Raw genomic sequence first — 23,310 nt, forward strand, 5'->3', positions numbered from 1 at the left:
TGGATCCTGTAGCCGTGGGTTATGATGGAGAGAACCCACTCGTCTGAAGTGACGTGGCGCCAGGAACGGATGAAGGGATAGAGACGGGTTTGTGCTGACTCGGGGACAGGGAAGTCAAAAACTTTGCTTAGATGACGTGCAATTGGATCCTGTAGCCGTGGGTTATGATGGAGAGAACCCACTCGTCTGAAGTGACGTGGCGCCAGGAACGGATGAAGGGATAGAGACAGGTTTGTGCTGACTCGGGGACAGGGAAGTCAAAAACTTTGCTTAGATGACTTGCCCTGCTTGGGACGAGACGTTTGTTGGGCAGGACCTGCCTTTGACCTTTGAAAGGAGGACTTTTGGCTGCCAGAATAAGATCTAGGTCTCCACCTAGTGTCTGGAGACTGACGGGACGACGGGACTCTCTGCCAAGAGCGGGACCAAGACCTCGGTTTAGCGGAATGCCGGAATGTAGAGGAGATTCCCAAAGACCGGGAGGCCTTAATACTCTTATCCAGATCCTGTAACGAAGAATCTGTATTGGCATGGAAGAGGCCCAGGCCATCGAAGGGCATATCCTCAACCGACGTACGAGTGTCGTAGGGAAGGGAGGTCGTTCTTAGCCAGGAATGACGCCGAAGTGCCATTGCCGACGCCATGGTTTTAGAGGAAGCCTCCAGGACATGTTTGGTCGTGGACAACTGCTGTTTGGCGACCACCATGCCTTCTTTCTGGAGGAGCTTCGCATCATACAACTTGTCCTCAGGGAGATGGATTAAGAGGTCGGACATCTGCTCCCACAGGGTGTACTGGTATCGACCCATGCAGGTGAGATAGTTTGACGCTTTCACAGCCAACGCTCCTGTAGAGTAGAAGCGGCGGCCAAATGCATCCAACCTCTTGCCTTCCCTATCGGAAGGAGCAGAGTGTGATTTTTTTGACTTGGATGACGAGGTGACGACTAAGGAGTTTGGTTGTGGATGGGTGAGGAGGAACTCTGCCGCAGTTTGCTGAATGCGGTACATGTGGTCCAATTTTTTACTAGAGACAGGGGTGGACGACGGTTTTTGCCCAGGGGTTTTTGCGGCTTGTAGCAAGACTGACGACATTGGAAGCTCGACGACTGAGGACGTATCAAGTTGGACGATATCGTATAGGGAATCCGTAGATTGAGGATCCTTTAAACAATTGACAAACCCAACGCGTGGGCCATTCGTTTGATGAGGTCGGTGTAAGACGACAAGGTATCCGATGGAGATATAGGAAGGTTTTGGAAGACGTCGGTGTTGGGGGAGGAGTTATCCAGCGACGTCGGAGCCTCGGATGGCTTGGTATCGGAGCCCGATTCCGACGGCTCTGAAGAGTCAGGCTCCCCAGCCGGGGCAGGCTGATGTGGAGACGGTGCAGGCGGCTGGATCGGTGCAGCCGTCATGACGGTGGATGTTCCCGATAGTGGAACAGCGTCCGTCTGAGGAGGACGAAAGAGTCAGGCTCCCCAGCCGGGGCAGGCTGATGTGGAGACGGTGCAGGCGGCTGGATCGGTGCAGCCGTCATGACGGTGGATGTTCCCGATAGTGGAACAGCGTCCGTCTGAGGAGGACGAGAGACCGTTGCAGATGGTCTAGATCGCCTCGGGGAATGAGACCTGTGGGAAGATCGACAGGAGTATCTGTCCCAGTCAGTGTATCCCGTATGGCCCAGCCACGGCATCGGAGGGTGGTACGGACCCTATAGGTAACGGTACTGCCTTTCGTCCCAAGACATTGGTGGCGGCATGCACGACCTTGGGGAACGACTCCTCGACCGAGGACGATGCGGAGAGTAAGTTGACGGAAGAGCATAGGTGCCTCTTCTACAGTCAAAGGCGTCGATATCGATGGAGTCAGGCGACAGACGGGGAGGCCGACGCTCCGCACTGGATCTTGAGCGTCGATGCCGATGGCCGTCGATGTCGGGAGGCTCTGAGGCGACCGATGCCGAGGAGCTGGATGGACCGGGGGAACACTCCGCACCCAACTGGTGACTTACGAGTGGAACACTCCGCACCCAACTGGTGACTTATGAGTCCCATTTGGTCAATATCGTACAAGGCTGTCTCCACCTGATGGTCTGGAGAGTCTAGCACAAGTACTGTGGTCTCAGACGCGACCTGGTTCACCGGTATCGATGCCATCGGTGTTGAACCAGTCGGTATCGATGGTGGCGGAAGGGCTGGAGCTGCTGACACAGAGTCCTTCTTAGCAGGCTTCGCAGCCTTGGCCACCTTCTGCGTCGCCACTGCAGGGTTGGACTTCTTGGCCTTCTTAGCAGGGGTGGACGCTGTGGAAGGAACGTTCGGTACCTTAGGTTTCGTTCTCCATAGACTGAGGAGAAAAAGAAACCAAACGACGAGGAGGGGGGGAGGGCCAGCGGCCCGAAGGCCTGAGGCAATTTTACCTCAGATGACGAAAACAAAAACTCTCCTTTAAAAAAACAACAACAAACAAACAAGAAGAGAAATAAAAACTGATGAAAAACTGAGGCAAAAAACCGAGAGCTAATCACTAAAAAGTGACCCAAAAGCAGCGATCCGGCCAGACCTCTCGAAGAAAGGTCTGCTCAGCGCGGCGGAAAGGAAAGAACTGGCGGGATGTCCATGCCTGCCCTTCTGGGCATGCTCACTGGGGCTCCTGAGCATGCTCAGTTGGGCCAGGCACGAAAATCCTTTTAAGAGAGCTTGCTAGGCACTGGCAGATCCAGCGCAGGCGCACTAGATCCCATTGGTGTGAAGCACAGAGACCACGAAGAAGATACTAATGTTATGTAAATAGCCTATCGTTGGGAGTTGGGTGTGTTTGGGTGTGGTTTCTGCATACTATTTAAACAGGGCTGTTGCCCTGAGGTTTTTGTCTTGTTCCTGAAATCACTTAACAAAGTAGAGCTGTTCACTGCAATGCGTCTGGAACCCAGTATTTAATAGAAGTGCTGTGAAAGGCATTAAGATTCTAAAGGAGAAAAAAAAGTACTTCAGGGGACAATTTAGGCAAAATCTAATTTTGTCAGAATATTTTAAGAGTATGAGGGGGGAAAGCTGACAGAGACCTGAGTAAAAAGTGAAAGATTTTACTGAGCAACTTAACAAAACATCTTGTAACCAATTCGCTTCTTTTACCAATAAAGTTTTGTCTTGTTTATTGTTAACCCAGAGTCTTATCCTCAGAACCACATAGTCCAACAAAGGAGCCTTAGAGCTTGGGCAAAATACTATGGGAAAGGTTAATTAAAGACTGGAATTAAATTCCTGGTAGCAGTGATAGATACTTTGAGTGAGAGAAAGAAACAACAAGAAATTTAAAACTACATCACACCTATCCACACAAAGTAAGAGAGAGGTACCATCAGTCTGCTTCTGTTTTATGGATAGTTTTTGTATGGCTTGTGTCCAATGACTTGTTTTAAATATCATGATGTGGTTTTAATAGTAAGATGCTTCGAGCAGGACCCTGAAGTGATGGCACTGCAATATCGTAAATAAATTATAAACACTCCCGGTTGTAGCCTGGGAAAATGTGATGCTCTGTGGAACAAACGTGTCCATTTCAACCCCTATGAAAAATGAGTATGGATTAGAAAGGCCCTGGTACCCTACCATACCATAAGATTAGTTTATCCAACAAGGGCTGTTGGGATTTTCTATAAATCTGACATTACAGTATACCCTCTTCCTTTCCTCCCATAAATGTCCTGGGGAAGTTCAACACCCAAAGCAAAATATAAGTGTTCATGTCCCCAAAGCGTCTGTCTTGGTGGCTCAGCAAGCACCCTATATCCACTCTGTGACTAGTGTTCCCATGACAAGTGGCTCCTGAGGCACCATGGTGTGCTCCTTTGTCACAACGATGCCAAAAGCCACCTTCTCCTCCCGCTCTTCTGTTCTAGTCCTACAGGGCTCCATCCTGCTGAGATGCTTCATGTTGCCTGGCACTTGCTTCTCCAGGTAAGAATGCACAAGAAAAGGTTCCTGCAACCATTGAGAAGTTCTGCCTTAGACAGCTGCTTATTGATATCTAGTACAGAAATACAAACCCGAAGGGTAGACCATCAAAAGAATTCACAAATTTCACAGATTACCAGTAGACATCAGTCTATTGCAACATAAGTACAGTGAATCAATAAAGTAGACTTGGTGGTCACAATTCAAAAACATAAGTTGCAATACAAGAAATTGACAAGAAAAGGTATGGCAATTCAATAATAGAAAAAGAATCTAACAAGAGACTCCTCTATATCCTTTCAGTATAATGATGTCCAAAAGACCTCAAAGTCCATAAACAAGGCAGAGATTCCACTGGAGACATGAGCTGTGCCTAGATTATTGTGGAAATCAGGTTCCATTTTTCACCCATATAACTGAGGAAGAATGCTTTGAAACGTCTGGAATACCTAGGAAAGACGTTTTTCGGCTGCAGAAGTTTCTTTGTGCTATGGGACATCCTCTGTCTATGTTGCAATAGACTGATATCTACTGGTAATCTGTGAAGTTTGTGAATTTTTTTATGGTCTACCCTTGTATTTTGTATTTCTGTATATCATATATGCTTGGGATCCCTATTGCTTGGCTTATATTGATATCTAGTGGCAAAGTCACCTGGTTCCTTTATCGAATCCAGAGACATTTTGGGACTTCCTTAACTGCTATGAATTGCATGGAAGGGATGATGATGCCCAGCATCGGAAAGGAAATACTCAGCATTGTCCTTAATAACCAAGTTTCTTAACGAGCTGCTATCGTGTCCCTCACAGGCCTTTCCTTCTCCCAGCTGGCCTTTCCACAGGGCTGGCTCCCGCATTTATTGATGTTATTCAGAATGGCAGTCCATCAATGCAGAGGTTACGTTTGCTGGGTTCCTGAGGCGCTGTGGAAAATCTGTTTACACTTGTAATTAAATATCTGGAATGAAGCCGGCTTCGGGGAAGTTTGCTGCACGGGTTCATGTGTTTGTGAAGAAATGCAGTTTAATTTATTTATAGCCTTAGATGGTGGGGGCAAGCAAAGCAGGGCCTCTGAGGATGACCGGAGTGAGCGGGTACATTAATATGGGAGAAGGTGGTCCTTAAGGTATGTTGGTCCCAGCCCATACAGTGCTTTAAAGGTCAATACCAACACCTTGAATTGAGAATGGAAGCCAACTGGAAGCCAGTGTAGGTGGAACAAGACTAGAGTGATGAAATACCTAGCACCCACTCAAGTCAGTGCTCTGGCCACAGCACTCTGTACCAATCATAGCTTCCAGACCGTCTTCAAGGGCAACCCCATGTAAAGCACATTGAAGTAATCTCATCTGGATGTTATCAGGGCAGGCACCACAGTGCAAGATCCTTTCTGTCTAGGATGGGCCACAGCTGGCTCACCAGCCAAAGCTGCTGAAAGGCACCCCAAAGCCATCACTGTCGCCTGTTTACCAAACAGGAGGACCAGATCCCAGGGCACCTCAAGCTATGAACCTTCTCCTTTAGAGGGAGTGCAACCCCATCCAGAACAAGGGATAACCCGTTATCCCAATCAGACCTTCCCCCACCAGCAGCATTTCCATTCTGACAGGATTAAATTTCAGCTTGATAGCCCTCATCCATTCCAAAACTGCCTCCAGGCACATATTCACAGTTTCTACAGGTTCCCAGGGATCCACTGGTAGCACAAGATAGAGTTGAGTGTCATCTGCATATTGGTGGCAGCTCAGTCAGATGATCTCTCCCAGGGCTTTACATAGCAGTTGAAAAGCATGGGTGACAAGATGGAACTGTGGGGAACCTCACACGCCAAAAGCCAAGGGGCAGAGCAGCAGTCCTTCAGCACCACACTCTGAAACCTACCCTCAAGATAGGACTGGAACCACTGCAGAATAGAACCTGCCAGTCCCAGTCCTGAAAGTCCTAGAAAAATACCATGACTGATAGTATCAAAAGCCACCAAGAGGTCCAGGAGAATCAACAGAGTTGCACTCCCTCTGTGCATCTCACAATGCATGTCATCCACCAGGACAACCAAGGCCATTGCAGGTCCTGTAACCAAGCCTGAAACCAGATTGGAATGAATCTCAACAATCCAACAATCTAAACAGTTGCATGTTGATCGACACAATACAATCCCCACTCCCAAACATTTCAACCAAAATTGTGCTCTCTCAAATGAAAAAGCCATACAAGCAGTTCCAGGATGTTTAAGGCAGGTGTGGTGTGTAGGGCTATAGTCCTATAGCAAATAATGAAAGACAGTAGGTAACACATCACTCCTACAGAAGTCTGAAACTCTAAACTTTTCAGAGTGGCAGCAGTGGTGTTTTTGTTTTTAAAGCAAAATTGATTTTAACTGAAAGTAATGTGTGATCAAAGTCTATTAAACTTTTATCACATTATACCTGTTTGGCATTCCCCTAAGGTTAAGACCTTTTCTACACAGATTATTAAAATGTTGAATGAAATTTTGGGATATGGAATCCCTCTGGATCCTCAGTTAATTCTGTTATGCCACTGGAAGACTCTTGTACTGGATATTGATCTTAAATTAACATTGGGTTCACTAACAGCTGCAAAAGTAGTAGCTGACAAAAAACATCACACCCTCCTCCTCATCTGTTTCTGAATAGTTTAAGTTTGTTTGGATAATAGGTTTGTTGACTAAACTAATCTATTTTTAATTGAAATCAAGGAAATTACCATGTACTTACAGATACATTTGGATTCTGGAATACTAAAATGAACAACAGCATATCTCCTGATATACTTTTTCAAGACTTGCAAATCGTGATCTTTGCTTTGTTTATTTGTACATGCCCTTAAAAAATAAAAAGGCATAGGCACAGACTTGAACTATCCAGCTATACACAGATACCATAGTGGGCTGGCCCATACCAGCACACTGGCTTTCTTTGGCTGGTAGTAACTCCTTGGTGACCACATATCCAAAAGAGGACAGCTGGAAACACAAATGGGAAAATCTCTCAAAAGAGGACATGTTACTGCTCTTACCTGATTTGGGTCCCGTGATCATCTGGCAGAAAGGACCAGCGGTATTTGACGACAAGAGGGCTGCAGTTGGTCATATCAATGTAGCGAACAACTTCCGTGTCATTCAAGATGCAGCCAAAATTCAGATCCATAGTTTGAAAGTCAAGGTTTGGGAAGCGCACCTCTCCCCGGAGTTTGACCTGGTCCACGTGAGGATGCTCAAGGTAACGGATAGTTAAGACTTCCTCTGAAACTCGGTTATAAAGGTCATCTCTGTAAGTGGGGTCAAACCCAACACAAAGATGATGTTCTCCATCAATATCTATTGGTATAGGCTGAAATGGGAAACAATATGATGAAAAAAACACTTATCTGCATTTTCTATAATCACAGTTCTTAAAGAAGGGCTTCTGTACAGACACCAGTATCAGGCTATTCAAAGATCTCTACGGTAGGGTACATTACAACCAGCACCTTGAGTTGTAAGACGCTAAGAGGCCCTGAGCAAAAAGCAAGTCCTCTTACCTGATAGGGTGTGGGCAGAGTTTGACATTCCCTATTGCAGAGGAAGAAAGGGTCTTGCAAGGACAAAAGGACATTGAGTGGCAGAGAAGATACATTCTTCAAGCTCAGAGGTTCATACTGTGGAGTCAAGGCACCACCAGGGCTCTGGGGGGAAAAGCAAAAACACTTGAGTAGTAAAAAAAGACAAGAAGAAAGAATGTATCAAAGGATCAGATGCTGCCACATTGAGATGTGACATGTAGTGATGATTGTATGCAAGATATATGTTTCAAAAATTTCTTGCATAAAACATCATAGAGATTTTCAGGTATGCACCAGTGTTTTACCAAGCCAAGTGATGTTCAATAGTTAAAATGTGTCCTGACTAGACTTTTAGCATTTAATAGTTGCTTATTCATTCACTTACGTTTGGTTAGTCACGGCTGAGAGCGAAACCAATACAATCTAATGGTGACCAACTGGGTGGGAAGGGGGAAGGTGTATGGTTAAAGTAAGAAGGAAGATAGGGGGGGGGGAGGAAGAGTTCCCCCACCCCCGCTGATCCCTTCCGGTGTCTTGTATAATCAAAGGGTCAAACTAGATGTAATGAAGAGAAGAAGAAGAGATTGGATTTATACCCCGTCCTTCACTACCCAAAGGTGTCTCAGAGCGGCTTACAAACTCCTTTCGCTTCCCCTCCCCACAACAGACACCCTGTGAGGTAGGTGGGGCTGAGAGAACTCTTGACAGAAACTACTCTTTTTCAAGAACAGCTGTGCCAGAGTTATGGCTTGCCCAAGGTCATCCAGCCAGGTGCAAGTGGAGGAGTGGGGAATCAAACCCGGTTCTCCCAGATTAGAGTCCGCGCACTTAACCACTACACCAAACTGGGGGGAATCGGTGAACAATTTTGCTTTTGTATGTATGCTTGATGTTCAAAGCATACCCACGTGGGCACCCTGTATATTTGCCCTCTAGCAAACAGCAGCTGGGGAGGGGAGCCAATTTAAATTGGGAATATGATGTGGTGGGAAGGGTTACCCTCCAGCAGCGTGGCACCGATGCAACTCACTTCCCCCCATGCTGCTTTAAACTTAAAAACCAACCAACTAAGCAAACAAACAATCATGAGAGACCTTGAACAAGGATCTCCTCCGTGGCATCTCTTAAGATGTCTCGGCATGCCAACTCTCACTTCTTGTCTAGTCTTACTCATGACTTCCTGGAAACGACTGGAAATATACTCAGGATAAGGAGGTCTCATTTTTACTTCAGGAAGATTCAGCCTCTATTTTTATGCACCGAGAAGATCTTCCTTGAGTATAGTCGCAAATAGACATATTTCTGGGACTGTCTTGCTAAAGGCTTGAGGCTTTGTTTCTACCTGGAAACCATTTCACAGCTGCTTCTGACGGGGAATTCTGAAGATGCAGACACACTCCTAGGAGTCCCACCTGCCTCTTCTAATGCCAGAGGAGAAGTGCGAACTACCATCTTCCTCTCAGGCTTCCTCTCCCTTTTGCCTTTCCCTGGTCACCTGCTCTAAAGACAGTGAGCGGCCAAAAGAGTTCAGATGTTCTAGATGTGTGCTTGTGATGAATCCCATGTCTTTTTGGGAAACCTCTTTCTCCCTAAGCTCTCTTCTTGAGGTTTTGGTGTGCCTCATCTCCTGCAGATGGCCACCACTCAGGTATCCCCAAGTTCTTTGCTCTCCAAAATGCTCCTGATGCCCTGAGTAACCAAAAAGGTGGCAATGGATGTGGGATGACAAGGTTGTGCATACTCAAGTAGGGACAAAAATAACTCCAAGTGGGGTGGTGCCCCCCAATAGCCCCACCCTGGCCACCCTCCTGCACTAGAACTTTGTAACATGCCAGCAGGCAGTCTAAAGGGCAAAGCACTAACCTTCTCCACCTGGAATGTGATCTTACTGGAGGAAATCTGTAGAACAGGTGCAATGAATTCACAGACGACATCTACCGTCATGATACGCTCCTTCCCAGACTGCTTCCCTATGATGGCATGGCATATCAGCCTCTCCTTGACCACCTGCGCATGCCAGGAGCACAGCTTATCATCAAAACCAAAACCGGCATGGCTACACAGGCTTTATTCCAGTGCTTTCAGTGGGCTTTGAACCACAGCTGCAAATGTAAGCTCAGCAAGAACTGCACTCTTGGCTGCCATTGGACACCATGCAAAGACAGCGGACTGAAAGAAAGCATCCCCCACAGTTCAGGAGAGTTGCTTGGTAACAATGCTGTGCAGCATGCACCACTGAAAGATGGCACCTCTCTGAAGGGCGGTCTAATGCAAAGTCACAATTTCTGCGTTTGTTACGTTTAGTCCTCATGGTCTGATTCTGGAAGTGACTCTGTGAAGATGTACATACGGAAAAGTGATATCTGAACTGGGTTATTAGCCCATTAGCAAGCTCCACAAGGAATCAAGCATCCCACTCATGAGATTATCCCTGGACAAGTTAGGTGGGCATCCAGTTCTGACTATGGCAAGGGTACCAAACTGTTACACACCGACTATGACAGATCAGCCAGATTCCAGTCCAGTAGTACCTTAGATACCAACAAGATCTTCAGGGTACAAGTTTTTGAGAGTCAAAGCTCCCTTTGTCATATCAAGCACCTTTAAATCATTCTCTGGGCTCAATAAGACTTGCACAGTCTCGTTTTCTGGACGTTTGATGAAACAAAATGCTGACATTCATGCTGCAATAGGCTTCCAACAATTGTCAGGTCAGGTTTATTTTAAGCATGCATTGCAGGCCCCTGTTCTTTTACAATAACCATCAACAGACCTAAGTTTGAGTTAGTTGAGTTGGTCTGATTCAGACCAACATGGCTGCCCACCTGGATCTATCATCAATGGACCTGCAACTGAAACAGATCTAAAGGGAGAAAATAACCCTCTGCATATCTTTTTACCTTGGGAGTGTCAAAAGAGCCTTCCAGTGTCATGTCCATGGTCTTTCCTGGGGCCAGCTCCATCCTCAAGGGTTGCAGTTTAAACACAGGAAGCCGGGGCTCAGGCTTTGGACGGGAGCTCCTATTCTTGGCATCAGCACCAACGGCAGGGACAGCTTTGCGCTGGCCAAACGGGGGAAAGCCTTCTGTCATCCAGTAAAGCTGATGGGTGCGACGCCCACGGTTTGTTACCTTGAAGCAATAGCAGCAGGGGTCCAAACTAGGAAAGAGAGCAAAAAGATATAGCGGGAAAGCAAGCATGATAATTCCCTTCTCCTGAAAGTCCAGTAAGAACATGTATGGTCTGACTTGTGCACTGCTGCCTTTGTTCAGTTCACTTTGCATGCCTCATCTGCTAGCCAGGACCAAAACAGGCATGATGCCGGGATGCCTGGAAACGGAGCTCATGGAGTGTATTCAACCATTTGCAGATTTTGCAAAGCAGGACTTGCCTGCTTCCCCCTTTCGCTGCAGTCCGCAAAGCCCCCCAGAATTTACTTCCTGGGGGTCAGCAGCCTCCTGACCTGTGTGTCTATTATTCCACAAAGAACAGGATTTTCCGGGATTGGAAATGGCTGCTGTGGGGAGAGGAAAGCCAGGAAGCTAGGGAGATTAGCCATAATCTGCCATAACCTACTGGAAATATGGGAAGGCATCAGAAGACTATGAATATATAGGGTGGGTGTGTTCTGTCATTCAATGGTTCTGGAGAAAAGGTATTTTAGGAATTGATTAAATGACTGGACTTAAAATATCAATAGATCTAAGATGGTACTGCTGGGTGTTTTTTTTAACAAGACCATGCTACAATATATCACAGGTATATGATATTGCACCTTAAAATTAAAATAACAATTGCTAGCACGTGGCATAATTATATGAACCTGAATTTTAGAATACAGATGAAGTATGGCAGATAAATTGTCTAAATTGAAACAAATTGTATAAATTAAGTGTAGTTGGAAGGCTGTGGACAAAAGAAGCCAGTCTTTGCAGCTAGCTGAAAGACCTTTATGATTTTCAAGAAAGGCAACTTGGCCTCAGTGCTGATACGTATAGAACTGTCTCTCTCTAATATCAACTAAGAACAGTGATGGCTTGGTATATAATCTCGATTCCAAATACTGTAGGTTAAGTTCTTTCCTGTTGAGATAAATGTTGGTATTATTTTTGTTTAAGCAGAATAAAAAGCCTGAGTGAAGTATACCGCAAACACTGATGGCCCTTATCAGTGTTCTCCACACTCTGTCAAATACAACATATGGAGTGTTATCATAACCTTGTTTCAGTTTCAGTGGGTTGAATGAATACCAGGTCAGAGAAACAGCTACAGGAATAGAGGGAGGCGCAACAGAAGTTGTGAGCCAGTATGGTCAGAAAAAAAAAGACTTATTTTTTCATGGCACTGGTCACTAACAACACTATCTTAAGCAGAGTGACACCCTTCTAAGTCCATTGATGTTAATGGATTTGGAAAGGCATCACTCTCCTTAGGATGGCACCATAAATCTCCAAGACTGCTGGAGTGACCATCATATGCTTGCCCTGGCTGCACCTTGCACACATTACTTCCAGGAAGACGACACATTTTAAGAGCTAAAAGTTTCCAAGTGGCCTGCACTGCCCCTATGTGAAATGAGAATACAGAACTGTACCTTGGCAGCTAGTAAAGGTAAAGGTTTCCCTTGCTCGCAAGCCAGTTGAATCCGACTCTAGGGTTGCGGTGCTCATCTCTGTTTCAAAGCCGAAGAGCCAGCGCTGTCCGAAGACGTTTCCAAGGTCATGTGGCCGGCATGACTAAACACCAAGGTGCACGGGACGCTGTTACCTTCCCACCGAAGTGGTACCTATTTATCTACTTGCAATTTCTTGCTTTTGAACTGCTAGGTTGGCAGGAGCTGGAACTAGAGATGGGAGCTCACTCTGTCATGTGGCACTTGGGTCTCGAACTGCTGAACTACCGACCTTCCACAGCCTGCAGTTCAGCGTCTTAACCACTTGAGCCACTGCAGCTCCTCACCTTGGCAGCTACAAACAAACAAACAAACTAGAATGCTGTATGTGCTAGGTTAGGGCACTGGAAACAACCATGCTGGCTTACCTGAAGTGGGGTCCCAGATTAATGGCTGGAGCGAAAGGCTTGTCTGTGACAATAGTTGTACCAATGCCAGTGGCCTGGACTGGGATGATATAGGAGTTGCTGTTCTCTATGGCCACGTGGACTTTGTCCTGGAATTCCACGGTGTCATCCAGGTGCGCTATCAGAATGATCGATATCTCAGCCTCTGGAGGAACCAGTCCTTTGCTGGGCTCAATCCTCCACAGAGAATTACTGCGGGCCTGAAACACAAGCTCATCTTAGCCTCAGTGTCCCATTTGGTCTGGGCACAATTGTATTGAAACAGAAAAGGATGAGTGGTGGGAATCAAGAAGCTCAGAGAGACAGCAGAGTTTAAAGAGACAAATATTTCATTGCTATGATTTAACTATTGTGACAGCTGGTTATTTATATAATTATGCTGCACTCTTCACCTTTGCCACAGTGTATTATATCTCGTGATATGCTATAATATACTCTTATACACTTTTTAATATATTCCTAGCACTGTTCACTGTCTTGGACATTTCTTCAAAAGGTGGGACATTAGCTTTTCAAATAAGTACATATTAAGAAATAATAGGTTTTGTAAATGTATTTATTCATTTGTACTGACACCCTGCTTTTCTGACAGTCATCTCCCAAAGTGGCTTACATCAGTAAAAATGCAGGCCTTGTCCTTGGGTTACAGTCTAAAAAGTTAAGAAGCACAAGAGGAAGGGAGTTAGATAGTTTAGTTTGACAGTTAGAAATCAGACACAATCCTTTCATGCTGGTCGTCTCTTGCTGGCAATCTTGTTTTGGATGAAAATGGTGGGACTATCCTATGACCTTTATTCCTTTGGCTACTGACAGAAGCCCGTGACTCTTCTCCCCCTATTCTTCAGTAGCCTCAGCCAGTGTTCCCTCTAAGCTGAGTTAGCGTGAGCTAGCTCACAGTTTTTTAGCCTCCAGCTCACACATTTTTTCTTAGCTCAGGAAGGATGGCTCCAGAACAAACTAATTTATGCAGCAGCCAAATCGCTTGCTCACAACTTTAATGCCAGCAGCTCACAAAGTAGAATCTTTGCTCACAAGACTGCACAGCTTAGAGGGAACATTGGCCTCAGCCCAACCGGCAGGTGGAACAGTCCTCTTCCTGGCAGACACGGGGGAAACGATTCTCCCTCAATCTACTTCTTCTCTGGAGGAGCCAGGTGGATCTTCCCCTAGCCATGAAGGTCTTCCTGAGAGGCAGAAAGTGTAACCTGCCAGTGGCCCTTAGTCCTCTGGCTAATAACACGTATTTTCCCCTCCTTTCTGCAGTCTCAAGGCAAACCCAGATACATGAGACTGGTATTAGGACCACAAGAGGTGGTCTAAGAAGCAACCCTCAGGTGATAAGACCATTGGGCACTGCTTGGACTTTGTACAGCATCATGCACACTATAACATATAAAGAAACATAAGTCATTTACTATACCAATGAGAATTATAATGCTCTGAACAAGCTATGTATTTTAAAGTCCTGGCCCATTTTTTGTCAAAGCAGTCCTGAACAACCTGGCAAACCATGCACTGAGGATGAATGATGGGGGCAGACCGGCCAGAAAAGGGGTTACAGCTGTACATGTGATGTGAACAGAAGTCAGAACCAAGTGAGTCAGCATTGGATTCCAGAATCTCCATGGAACAATGAGAATGGTTGACACCGGGAAGCTCTCCCGTGTGCTGGCCGGATCAACAATTTTTCCAAAGAGAAGCACAGTTCAAGGGGCTTGATTGGGACTCCCCGCAAGCGGCAGCAAGCGGGTGGGAGTCCTTTGATTGCCCTGAGACAAGAACTGATCGAGAGCGCCCATGCCAGGCATGGGCACATAGCTGTGACTACCGGGGCAAGGGGGAGAAGCAGAAAACTTCAGCTGAACTGCTTAAAAACACCAACACCATGAGTAAATGTACAAGCAACAACAGCAGAGACTCCCCAGTGATCAAGCCTCCTTTAAATCTATTGAAAACACAAAAGAATTAGAGGGTTGAAAGATTTCTTCCCTTCCCCCCACCCTTTCTTCAAGTGGCTAAGAAAAGATCTGAAAGTGCTCTTTAAAATGGCAGGTGTGCCTGTACACGGACCATTAGGAGTAATGTTGCCCTGTAAGGAGCTTATAAAGTTCTCATGGACTTATGAGCCATAACTAATAACTGGACTGTGCAGTAAGTGGGCCAAGAACATGGACTGTATGGTGACCAAAAGTTGATGCCAACTGCCTGGATTGTGAACATGCGCCCAGATGAGGCCTCCACCTGAGATGATGTGCCAGACCAAGGATGGATCCATGGGTTACCTGCCACCTGCAACGCAGCAGAGATGAGCCAAGCACCCCGGCCACAGACAGCACTCAGAAGCTAGTAAAAGCATGCTGCAGGGGAATGCCATGCCATGCAAAGGGAAGCCTGAGCTTCTCCACAAAGACTCCATGAGCAGAAACCTCTGTTGGTACACAGGCACACACACACACACACACCCCTTTGCCAGATACAGCACATAGGCTGCCCAGTATGACAAAAGATCAATTTGCATAAAGGGATTAGCCGGCTGACACATCAAACCTGCCAAGCCCATCACTCAGAGAGATCATCGGGCCATCAGCCCTAACGACCCTGGCCATTTGCTGCTATTGTCTTCTAAAGGTGTCACTGTTAGTAATAAAAGAATCAACATTGCCCAACCATAAGCCCCACCATCCTCCTGCAACTAGTTTTGCTAAGCAACTTCCTGGGGACTAGGGACATGACAGGGGAAGTGGCCAGTGAAGGCCACCCCCAAGTCCAAATAGTGTATAAAAAGAGCACAATCCACCATGCTCTCTCTCTTCCTCTATACCTGACCCCATCCCATCTTGCTGACTCTCGGTATAGCGCTGCCCAGAGTCTCTCCACGTGTTCTGCCGGTTCAGAATATGACCCCATTTTTCCCTTATAGTCTCCACTATTTTTCTGCTGTAAGGATCACGTCATCATGTCAGGACAGGTATGTGTCGCCCAACCAATGATTTACCTGCTCATGCGAATGTCTCTGTACCATTTCTATCTAATTTTCTTGGATCTGTATTGCTGAGTGTGTGATTGTGTTTTGTATAAGTGTGTGAGTCTCCCAGTAAAGAAACCATTTCACTAAAGTTTTGGTCTCTGCATTTATTCTCTGACTTACTGGAAAGGGCAGGACTCCTGTATACATGGGTTATTGCTCCCTATTTGCCAACTGCTATTTTTAAGGACTGGAGCAATTTGGCTAACAATAAAAAGGAGTTGACGCCTTCTCACCATCTTGACAACCATAGTCGTAACTGGCTGTAGTGGCAGGAGTGTTCTCAGACGTCTCGTTTCCACTGGCCTCGTACAGAGATCCCTGTTCTGATCATGCTGCTCTCTTGTGTAAATTGAACCCGTGAATATTTATTTTTGCACCACTGTTTTTATACACTGAGTCCCCCCCCCATTATATTTACTTGGTTTTTAAACATTGATTTTATGTCAATTGAACATAAAACTGCACATAATATACAAATGGCAAGAGAGAAAAAAACTAATTCAGGAGCGACAGCAATAAAAACAGGTGAGACAAAAAAAGGCTTGTGACAATAATGTATGAAAGCAACGAGAAATGAAAAGGGGCATCTTACTAAGTGTTCCACAATGATTCACATCCTGACCTGCTTTGAGCCAAGAAGAATATGCACAACCTCCTCCCCACCCATGCAAGCCCAAGGTGTATCCGCAAAGTCAGATGACCAAGGAGTTCCCCTTTCTCTTCTCACTTGGCTATTATGTTTTACAGTGTCTTGAGAGGGTGCCGGCATCTTGACCATTTTACCTGTAAGATACAAAGCTTTGCCCTAGCGGCTAAGAGTGACCATGACTTCTTGCATAACATGCAGTTATTAATAACATTTTTATCTTACTCTGCTTTTCTCCCAGCTACATACATGTCATTTTATTCTCAAAAAAATCCCTGAAATAGGTTAAGTGGAAAGAGAGAAACAGAGTGACTTGGCACTGGGAGAACTGAAGCTTAGCAAAGATTTCAACCAGGTTTACACAGGCTGAGTCCAACATTCCATGTGCAGTGAACCTGAGTATGTACCCTTGTTAAGTTATGCCTTTGCATCAAAATTCACTTGTTCCAACATTCTTTGCTAGACTTCAAGCAACCATCAAGCACTAGGCAGTCAACAAAAGCTGGACAGTGGTCCACTGGTGGAGCACAGTCTAATTTCAGGCCATCCCTGAAAAGCACCACACTGGTTCTTGGTTCAGATAGTATCTGAAGTCACATCCCAGCAAATTATCTATGATGGGGTCAAGATAGCAGTTACTGATCATTTTCTTACATAAATGCCACGTTATTCCATCTCCACCAGCAGAGGTTTAAGATTCCAGATCTGTTCACATATTAAACTGTATAATTCTCACTGGCACCATCAGATAATCAGACACTGGCTTCTCAGAACGACCACCGATGTGAAAATATACAACCACTCAAAAAATGGGCTGCTCTCTTGTGACCGTTTCACTGACTGCACAAGTGTTCTTTTGGTTGAATGCTGACAGTAATTAAACAGGGGTGATGATCACTTCTGAAATTGCTCAGCAGTGCACTTGGGAAGGGAGGCACAATGCAGCTGTTAAGAACACAGCTGGAGATGCCTTTTCATTCCAACATCCGCCTCTGTTCTTATACTTGTTAATTACCCACAGGATTAACAGTGAGCAGCCCCAGTAACAGGTCTTGGAAAACTGTGTGAGGGTCTCTGAGAAAGAAGATTGATTTGTACAATGTTTTCAAGAATGCCCTTGGCTAGGACATGGCTGTGTCACGGAACTGCACTGCAGCATGTTACTTCAGTACTCATTACAGTGCTGGAGGACAGGTGGTTATTATCATTCATGTTACAGATGGGGGGGCTAAGACAGAGGAAGTGGCTTGCCTGCGGTCCCCTTGTCATGGATGAGGTTGAGATTTGAACTAGGTGTTCTCTAGCTCATATAGTCTAGAACTTGTTCTTCCAAAGTACGTGGGTCAAATGCAAGAGAATGAGAAGAACACGTATGCGTGGATGCACTCCAATTCAGATTTCTCAAGGAAGTTTTTAGGAATCCTTTGCCCTACCTACTGAGATTTGTAATTCACACCAGATATCTCAACTGCAATCACTATATTACAAAGGATCTGGCCACAGAAGCAAAGGAAGGAAGGGAATACCACCTAAATGAAGGTCCAAAGCACACCAGAAATCACTTGCTTGCTCATTCACATGCAGATATTTCCCATCCTGAGGCATACGAGCTGCTCCACTCACTTTTTTTTTTGCTATGAAAACATTTCATACTCACCATCTGTGCCTCAAATGGTGCAGGAATAACAGACTGATTGGAAAGGTAGAGTGTCCTGGAGGCATCCTTTAAGACCTGGATACTGCCAAAATCTAGCATAGCAGGATGCACGTAAACAACCGGGCCTTCTCCAAAAGTCACCAGCTTGATTTCCTGCTCCAGGGAAAAACAGGAAACAGCAAAGATTGAAAGATCAGCACCTTGCTGTTCTTCAGCACAAGTGTACCTCTTTTGAGTCACTGAGTAAAATAGGGAAGATCCCTCTACACACCTTCTCCACCCAGTGCCTAATTTATAAACCTCTATTGTATCAGCCCTTAGCCATTTTTTCTAGACTGAAAAGTCCCAGACTCTCTAGCCTTCTCTCGTAGGAAAAGTATTCCACCACCGTCATCATCTTGGTTGCCTTCTTCTGTACTTTGTACACTTGTCCATGGTCAATATATCTGCCCGTGCACTTACCCCAGGGGACTGCAAGCCCCATAAAAGGCACACTGCACCAGCAAGCCCTGAAACTGGGGAAGTTAGAATCATAGAATCATAGAGTTGGAAGGGACCTCCAGGGCCATCTAATCCAACCCCCTGCACAAGGCAGGACATTCACAAATACCTCCCCCCTCCACACACCCCGTGATCCCTGTTCCATGCCCAGAAGATGACAAAAAACCTCCAGTATCTCCAGCCAAACTGGCCTGAAGAAAAATTGCTTCCTGACCCCAAAGTGGCAATCAGCATTCCCCTGGGCATGTAAGAAAGGGCCACAAGAACTAAGCACTGAGGCAACCCGTCCTGCCTCCCTCTCTGCCTAGGTTCACAGAATCTGCCTTCCTGTCAGATGGCCATCTAGCCTCTATTTGAAAACCTCCAAAGAAGGAGAGCTCACCACCTCCCGAGGAAGCCTGTTCCACTGAGGAACCACTCTAACTGTCAGGAAGTTCTTCCTAATGTTTAGCCGAAAACTCTTCTGATTTAATTCCAACCTGTTGGTTCTGGTCCAACCTTCTGGGGCAACCATCCACTAGATGACAGCCCTTCAAGTACTTGAAGATGGTTGTCATGTCACCTCTCAGTCGTCTCATCTCCAGGATAAATATACCCAGCTCCTTCAACCTTTCCTCATAGGACTTGGTCTCCAGACCCCCCACCATTTTTGTTGCCCTCCTCTGGACATGTTCCAGCTTGTCTATAGCCTTCTAAAATTGTGGTGCCCAAAACTGAACATAATACTCTAGGTGAGGTCTAACCAGAGCAGAGTAAACAATACCATCACTTCACATGATCTGAACACCATGTAAATTGGCTGACAGCTAGCAGCAGGGTGTAGCCTTGATAGAGTTTACTTGGGAGTCAGCCAGTGAGGAAGAGGAGGAGAGAAGGAGAAGGAGGAGAAGGAGAAGAGATTGGATTTATACCTGCCCTTCACTCGGAGTCTCAGAGCGGCTTACAAACTCCTTTCCCTTCCCCTCCCCACAACAGACACCTTGTGAGGTAGGTGGGGCTGAGAGAGCTCTTTCGAGAACTGCTCTTTCAAGGACAGCTCTTGTCAGAACTATGGCTTGCCCAAGGTCATCCAGCAGCTGCAAGTGGAGGAGTGGGGAATCAAACCCGGTTCTCCCAGATTAGAGTCTGCACACTTAACTACCACACCAAAAGGAGCCCATCTGACTCTCAGAGGTGTGTTCAGCAGCAGTAGACAACCAACCCAAGTTTGTACCAGAGACGACCCTAGCACTGAGACCCAGGGGAGCTCTGACGGGGGACAGGGACAGCAGGCAGCACTGACCTTTTTAGAGGAGGTTGGGCGGAGCAGCCACTTCTTTATAGAAGTTCAGGGGAAAGGGCCAGTGAGCTCACTAATCCAAGACAAGTATCCATTGACCCAGGGGCCTGTCCCCCCTCCCCCCAGGACTGGGTTGGGGAGAGGATTGGTTGAGCCCATGGTTGGTCCTCCCTTGGGGAAGCATTTAAAAGGCATGCCCTGGGGCAGCCAGGGAGGAAAAGACAGACCCATTCTCTGGCAGGTGGCAATAGGTAATTGGCAGAGCAGAGTGGGGGAGCTGGGTGAAAAGACACCCACCACCACCACCCCTTGCTCTATTCTGAGGCTCTGTCCTGGGACACTTGCCTAACGAAAAGCCAGGGGTCATTTCCTGCAGGAGCACACAGGAGCGGAGCTCCAGCAGTAAAGAGCCCAGGGGGCGGGCACATGCAACAAGCCCCACCCTCTGCTCCCAGCAGCCCTCAGTCAGAGCAAGAAGCAGCCAGGTAAGTTGCAGAGCCCCGCCCCAGCCCCAAAACAGTCCAGTGGCACCTTTAAGACCAAGTTTTATTCAGTTACAAGCTCTCCCTCCTCTGCAAGGACAGATCTGCGTGTCCCCCTCCCCAATAGCTAGGAATCCGAAACAGTCCAGTGGAGCCTGAGTGGTGGGTGTTGCCTTCTGACACACTTCTGGTGATGTCAGGGGGTGTGCCATATGCAAATAATTTATGCTAATGAGCTCCTCTTTTTCTACAAAATGACTCCTGCAAAAAGCAACCCCGGAAGGTGAGACAGCTCTGGACTCAGACCCACCCTGGGGGAGCCTGACAACACTGTATTCCATCTGTGACCACAAAGCAGAGGTATACATGAGCATTATCATACTGGCCATCTTATTTCCTTTCCTAACAATCCCTAGTATAGAGTTTGCCTTTTTTCACTGCTGCTGCTGCATACTGAGCTGACATTTTCACCGAGCTGTCCGCTACAACCAAAACTGATTGTGATGGAGTGATGTTTTTAATGGACATGCTGTAGCATGTTTCATAAATTGCCTCAGGCCCGACTTGATGGGGAAAGGCAGTCCATCAATCCTTCCAGAGGCAACCCCTGCTGTGTCCTGGTTTGAACCCTTGACAGATCTCAGTGCCAAGCAGTCTGCCTCGCAATATGTTAAGTTAGCACAACCAGCACTGAAATGACTGGGACTACAGGCCAGACCAGCGAGGCGACGGAGGTGGTGGGCTGGTAGAGCAGGAGATGAAGCTTCTGCTTGCTCCAGCCAAATGTGATCTCTGATTCATACAGATGGGCTATCACAGCCCATTAGCTCAAAGGGCAGCCCCCACAAACAATACACATGGATACAGATTGCTCCTGAGAGGGCAGAAGAAATTCCACAAGGATAGTAAAGATTGTAAGAATGGACATTAAGGATGAGGATGATCATCGCCCAGTGAGACTTGATGGCTGCTTCGTCAGAAATGCCCTGGTTGTTCTTTCCAATTCTGTCCCTCGTGTGTTAGGTGATTTATTTCCATCGTGGTGCCAGACTATTTCCTGCATCAACAAAATTCTTTCTTGTGTGCCTGCCTTGGGTGGCGGGCAGTGGGGAAAGCTGCTTTTTCAGAAACATCTACCCTGGGAATGGCACAAACCTGGCCGAGGTAAGCCTAGCTGGCTGCAGAGCGGAGCCGGTTCTCCTTGACCTAAAGAACCGTTACTATTCAGGTCTCTCTTGGTGGGCATTAATTGTATAAAAGCTGCTGCAACAGCTGTACTTCCAAAGGCTTGTATTTCTGGTTCCTTTAGGGCTGACTCATAAATTACTGAATCCATGTGACCACCAAGAGGACTTCAGGTCAGATGTGTGCCCAGAGGTTGGCTCCCAGGTGCACACAGGCCCTATTTGTATTAGTATCAGAGCATGCTAGGAGAAGGGGCTTCAGACTCCCCCACCTACACACACACACACTCTATTTTCCAAACATGAAAAAGATCCTTTGTGGGAAGCCTGTGTGTACATGCAATACATGCAAGTTTCCCCAAAGGGCAAATAGCTCAGGAAAACAGTGCACAGGGGAAGGCTGAAGCACCTTTACCTTGTGTGCTGTGGTCCCAATACGGATTGAGCCTACATGCGTCTGAGAATTAAGTTCCAAATCAAGAATCCCCAGAACACGTCTGTACAAAGCCCATATTACAATGTGAATCTGCCTTGTTAAGAGCCAGTTTGGTGTAGTGGTTAAGTGTGCGGACTCTAATCTGGGAGAACCGGGGTTGATTCCCCACTCCTCCACTTGCACCTGCTGATGTGACCTTGGGTCAGTCAGAAGCTCTGGCACAGCTGTCCTTGAAAAAGAACAGTTTGTGTCAGAGTTCTCTCAGCCCCACCCACCTCACAGGGTGTCTGTTGTGGGGAGGGGAAGGGAAAGGAGTTTGTAAGCCGCTCTGAGACTCCAAGTGAAGGGCGGGGTATAAATCCAATCTCTTCTCTTCTTCTTCTTCTTCATGACAGGACAGCACGACTATTAATTATGTCCTGCTCTGGGTCGACCCCAGGTCCGGAAAACCCAGTAGCCGTGTTGGGATATCGGGAGGAAGCAGGTGCCTCATATTTGGAAGCGCTGGGGGTTGCTTCGCGCCTCAGACACTTCCTCAGATAGATCACCGTAATACATTCTTTCTCTCTCTTTGCATTCTCTAGGAAATCCTCTGACTTTCCTCCCTGGTACCTCTCAGCTTCCTCTCTTTTATACCCCTCCCAATCCCTTAGTGACACTCCTCTCTGTGACCCCAAATCCTATAGGCTAGTTCCCCCTGCCCATCACCTTGCTCTCCAATCCCCGGGTGCTTCCCCTTCTGTGGTCCCGCCCCTGTCATATTCAGCGTTTCTAGCCAGGGAGTGCCTACTTCCGGTCAGGCTGCTGAGACCTACTCTCGCCTTCTCTTCACCTGCCACTCGTAGAGGTAAGGCCGGGGCCCTCCAGCTGTTTCTTTTTGTCAACCGGGCTCTTCCCTCCCCCTTTGACCGCTGAGCAACATTCCCTCTAAGCTGTGGAGTCTTGTGAGCAAAAATTCTACTCCGTGAGCTACTGGCATTAAAGTTGTGAGTGAGCGATTTGGACGCTGCATAAATTAGTTTGCTCTGGGGCCCTCCTTCCTGAGCGAAGACAAAAATGTGTGAGCCGGAGGCTAAGAAACTGTGAGCTAGCTCACACTAACCAAGCTTAGAGGGAACACTGCCGCTGAGTAACTCGGTCCGATCCGGACCTTTCCTCCCACCTCCTTTCCGGGTTCTCTGGTCTCTCCCTGTAGCTTCGTGGACGCTGAGGGAGGGGTTTGTGTTCTCGGGAGCCTCCAGGACGACCCCCCTTTCCGTTCCCCCCCCCTGGCAAAACTGTTGCCTTGGGGTCTATGTTGTCCGGGGGTCTGCAGAGAGCTGGCGCGAGCCACGCCAGTCCCGCCGCAGCGGCCGGTACGGCTGCGGGGGACAAATTATTTCTTAGAGCTTTGGCATAGATCTTGGGGAGGGAAAGCATCAGCCACTTGTCCTGCTTCGCTGTTGCTTTGAATAAAGTGAAATGGTCATGTTCATAAAAGAGGGAAGGAGGTGGAAGATG

General features: G+C 46.9%; 1 protein-coding gene across 1 annotated transcript in view; it reads right to left on the reverse strand.

The window, feature by feature from the left end:
• Window positions 1-1,867: 1,867 nt before the first annotated feature.
• The window catches only part of LOC107124600 (hydrocephalus-inducing protein homolog), a 105,213-nt gene continuing 83,770 nt past the window's right edge, over window positions 1,868-23,310 (reverse strand). The window contains exons 17-23 of the mRNA XM_015428090.1: window positions 17,929-18,081; window positions 12,559-12,797; window positions 10,419-10,677; window positions 9,382-9,525; window positions 7,498-7,641; window positions 6,994-7,307; window positions 1,868-2,348 (exon numbers count right to left, since the gene is read on the reverse strand). Coding sequence (XP_015283576.1) covers window positions 1,868-2,348; window positions 6,994-7,307; window positions 7,498-7,641; window positions 9,382-9,525; window positions 10,419-10,677; window positions 12,559-12,797; window positions 17,929-18,081 — 1,734 coding nt within the window. The remainder of the gene's footprint in view (window positions 2,349-6,993; window positions 7,308-7,497; window positions 7,642-9,381; window positions 9,526-10,418; window positions 10,678-12,558; window positions 12,798-17,928; window positions 18,082-23,310) is intronic.

Source organism: Gekko japonicus, unplaced genomic scaffold (genome assembly GCF_001447785.1).
Source record: "Gekko japonicus isolate JY-2015 unplaced genomic scaffold, Gekko_japonicus_V1.1 scaffold1148, whole genome shotgun sequence".
In the NCBI taxonomy this organism is placed as follows: Eukaryota; Metazoa; Chordata; class Lepidosauria; order Squamata; family Gekkonidae; genus Gekko; species Gekko japonicus.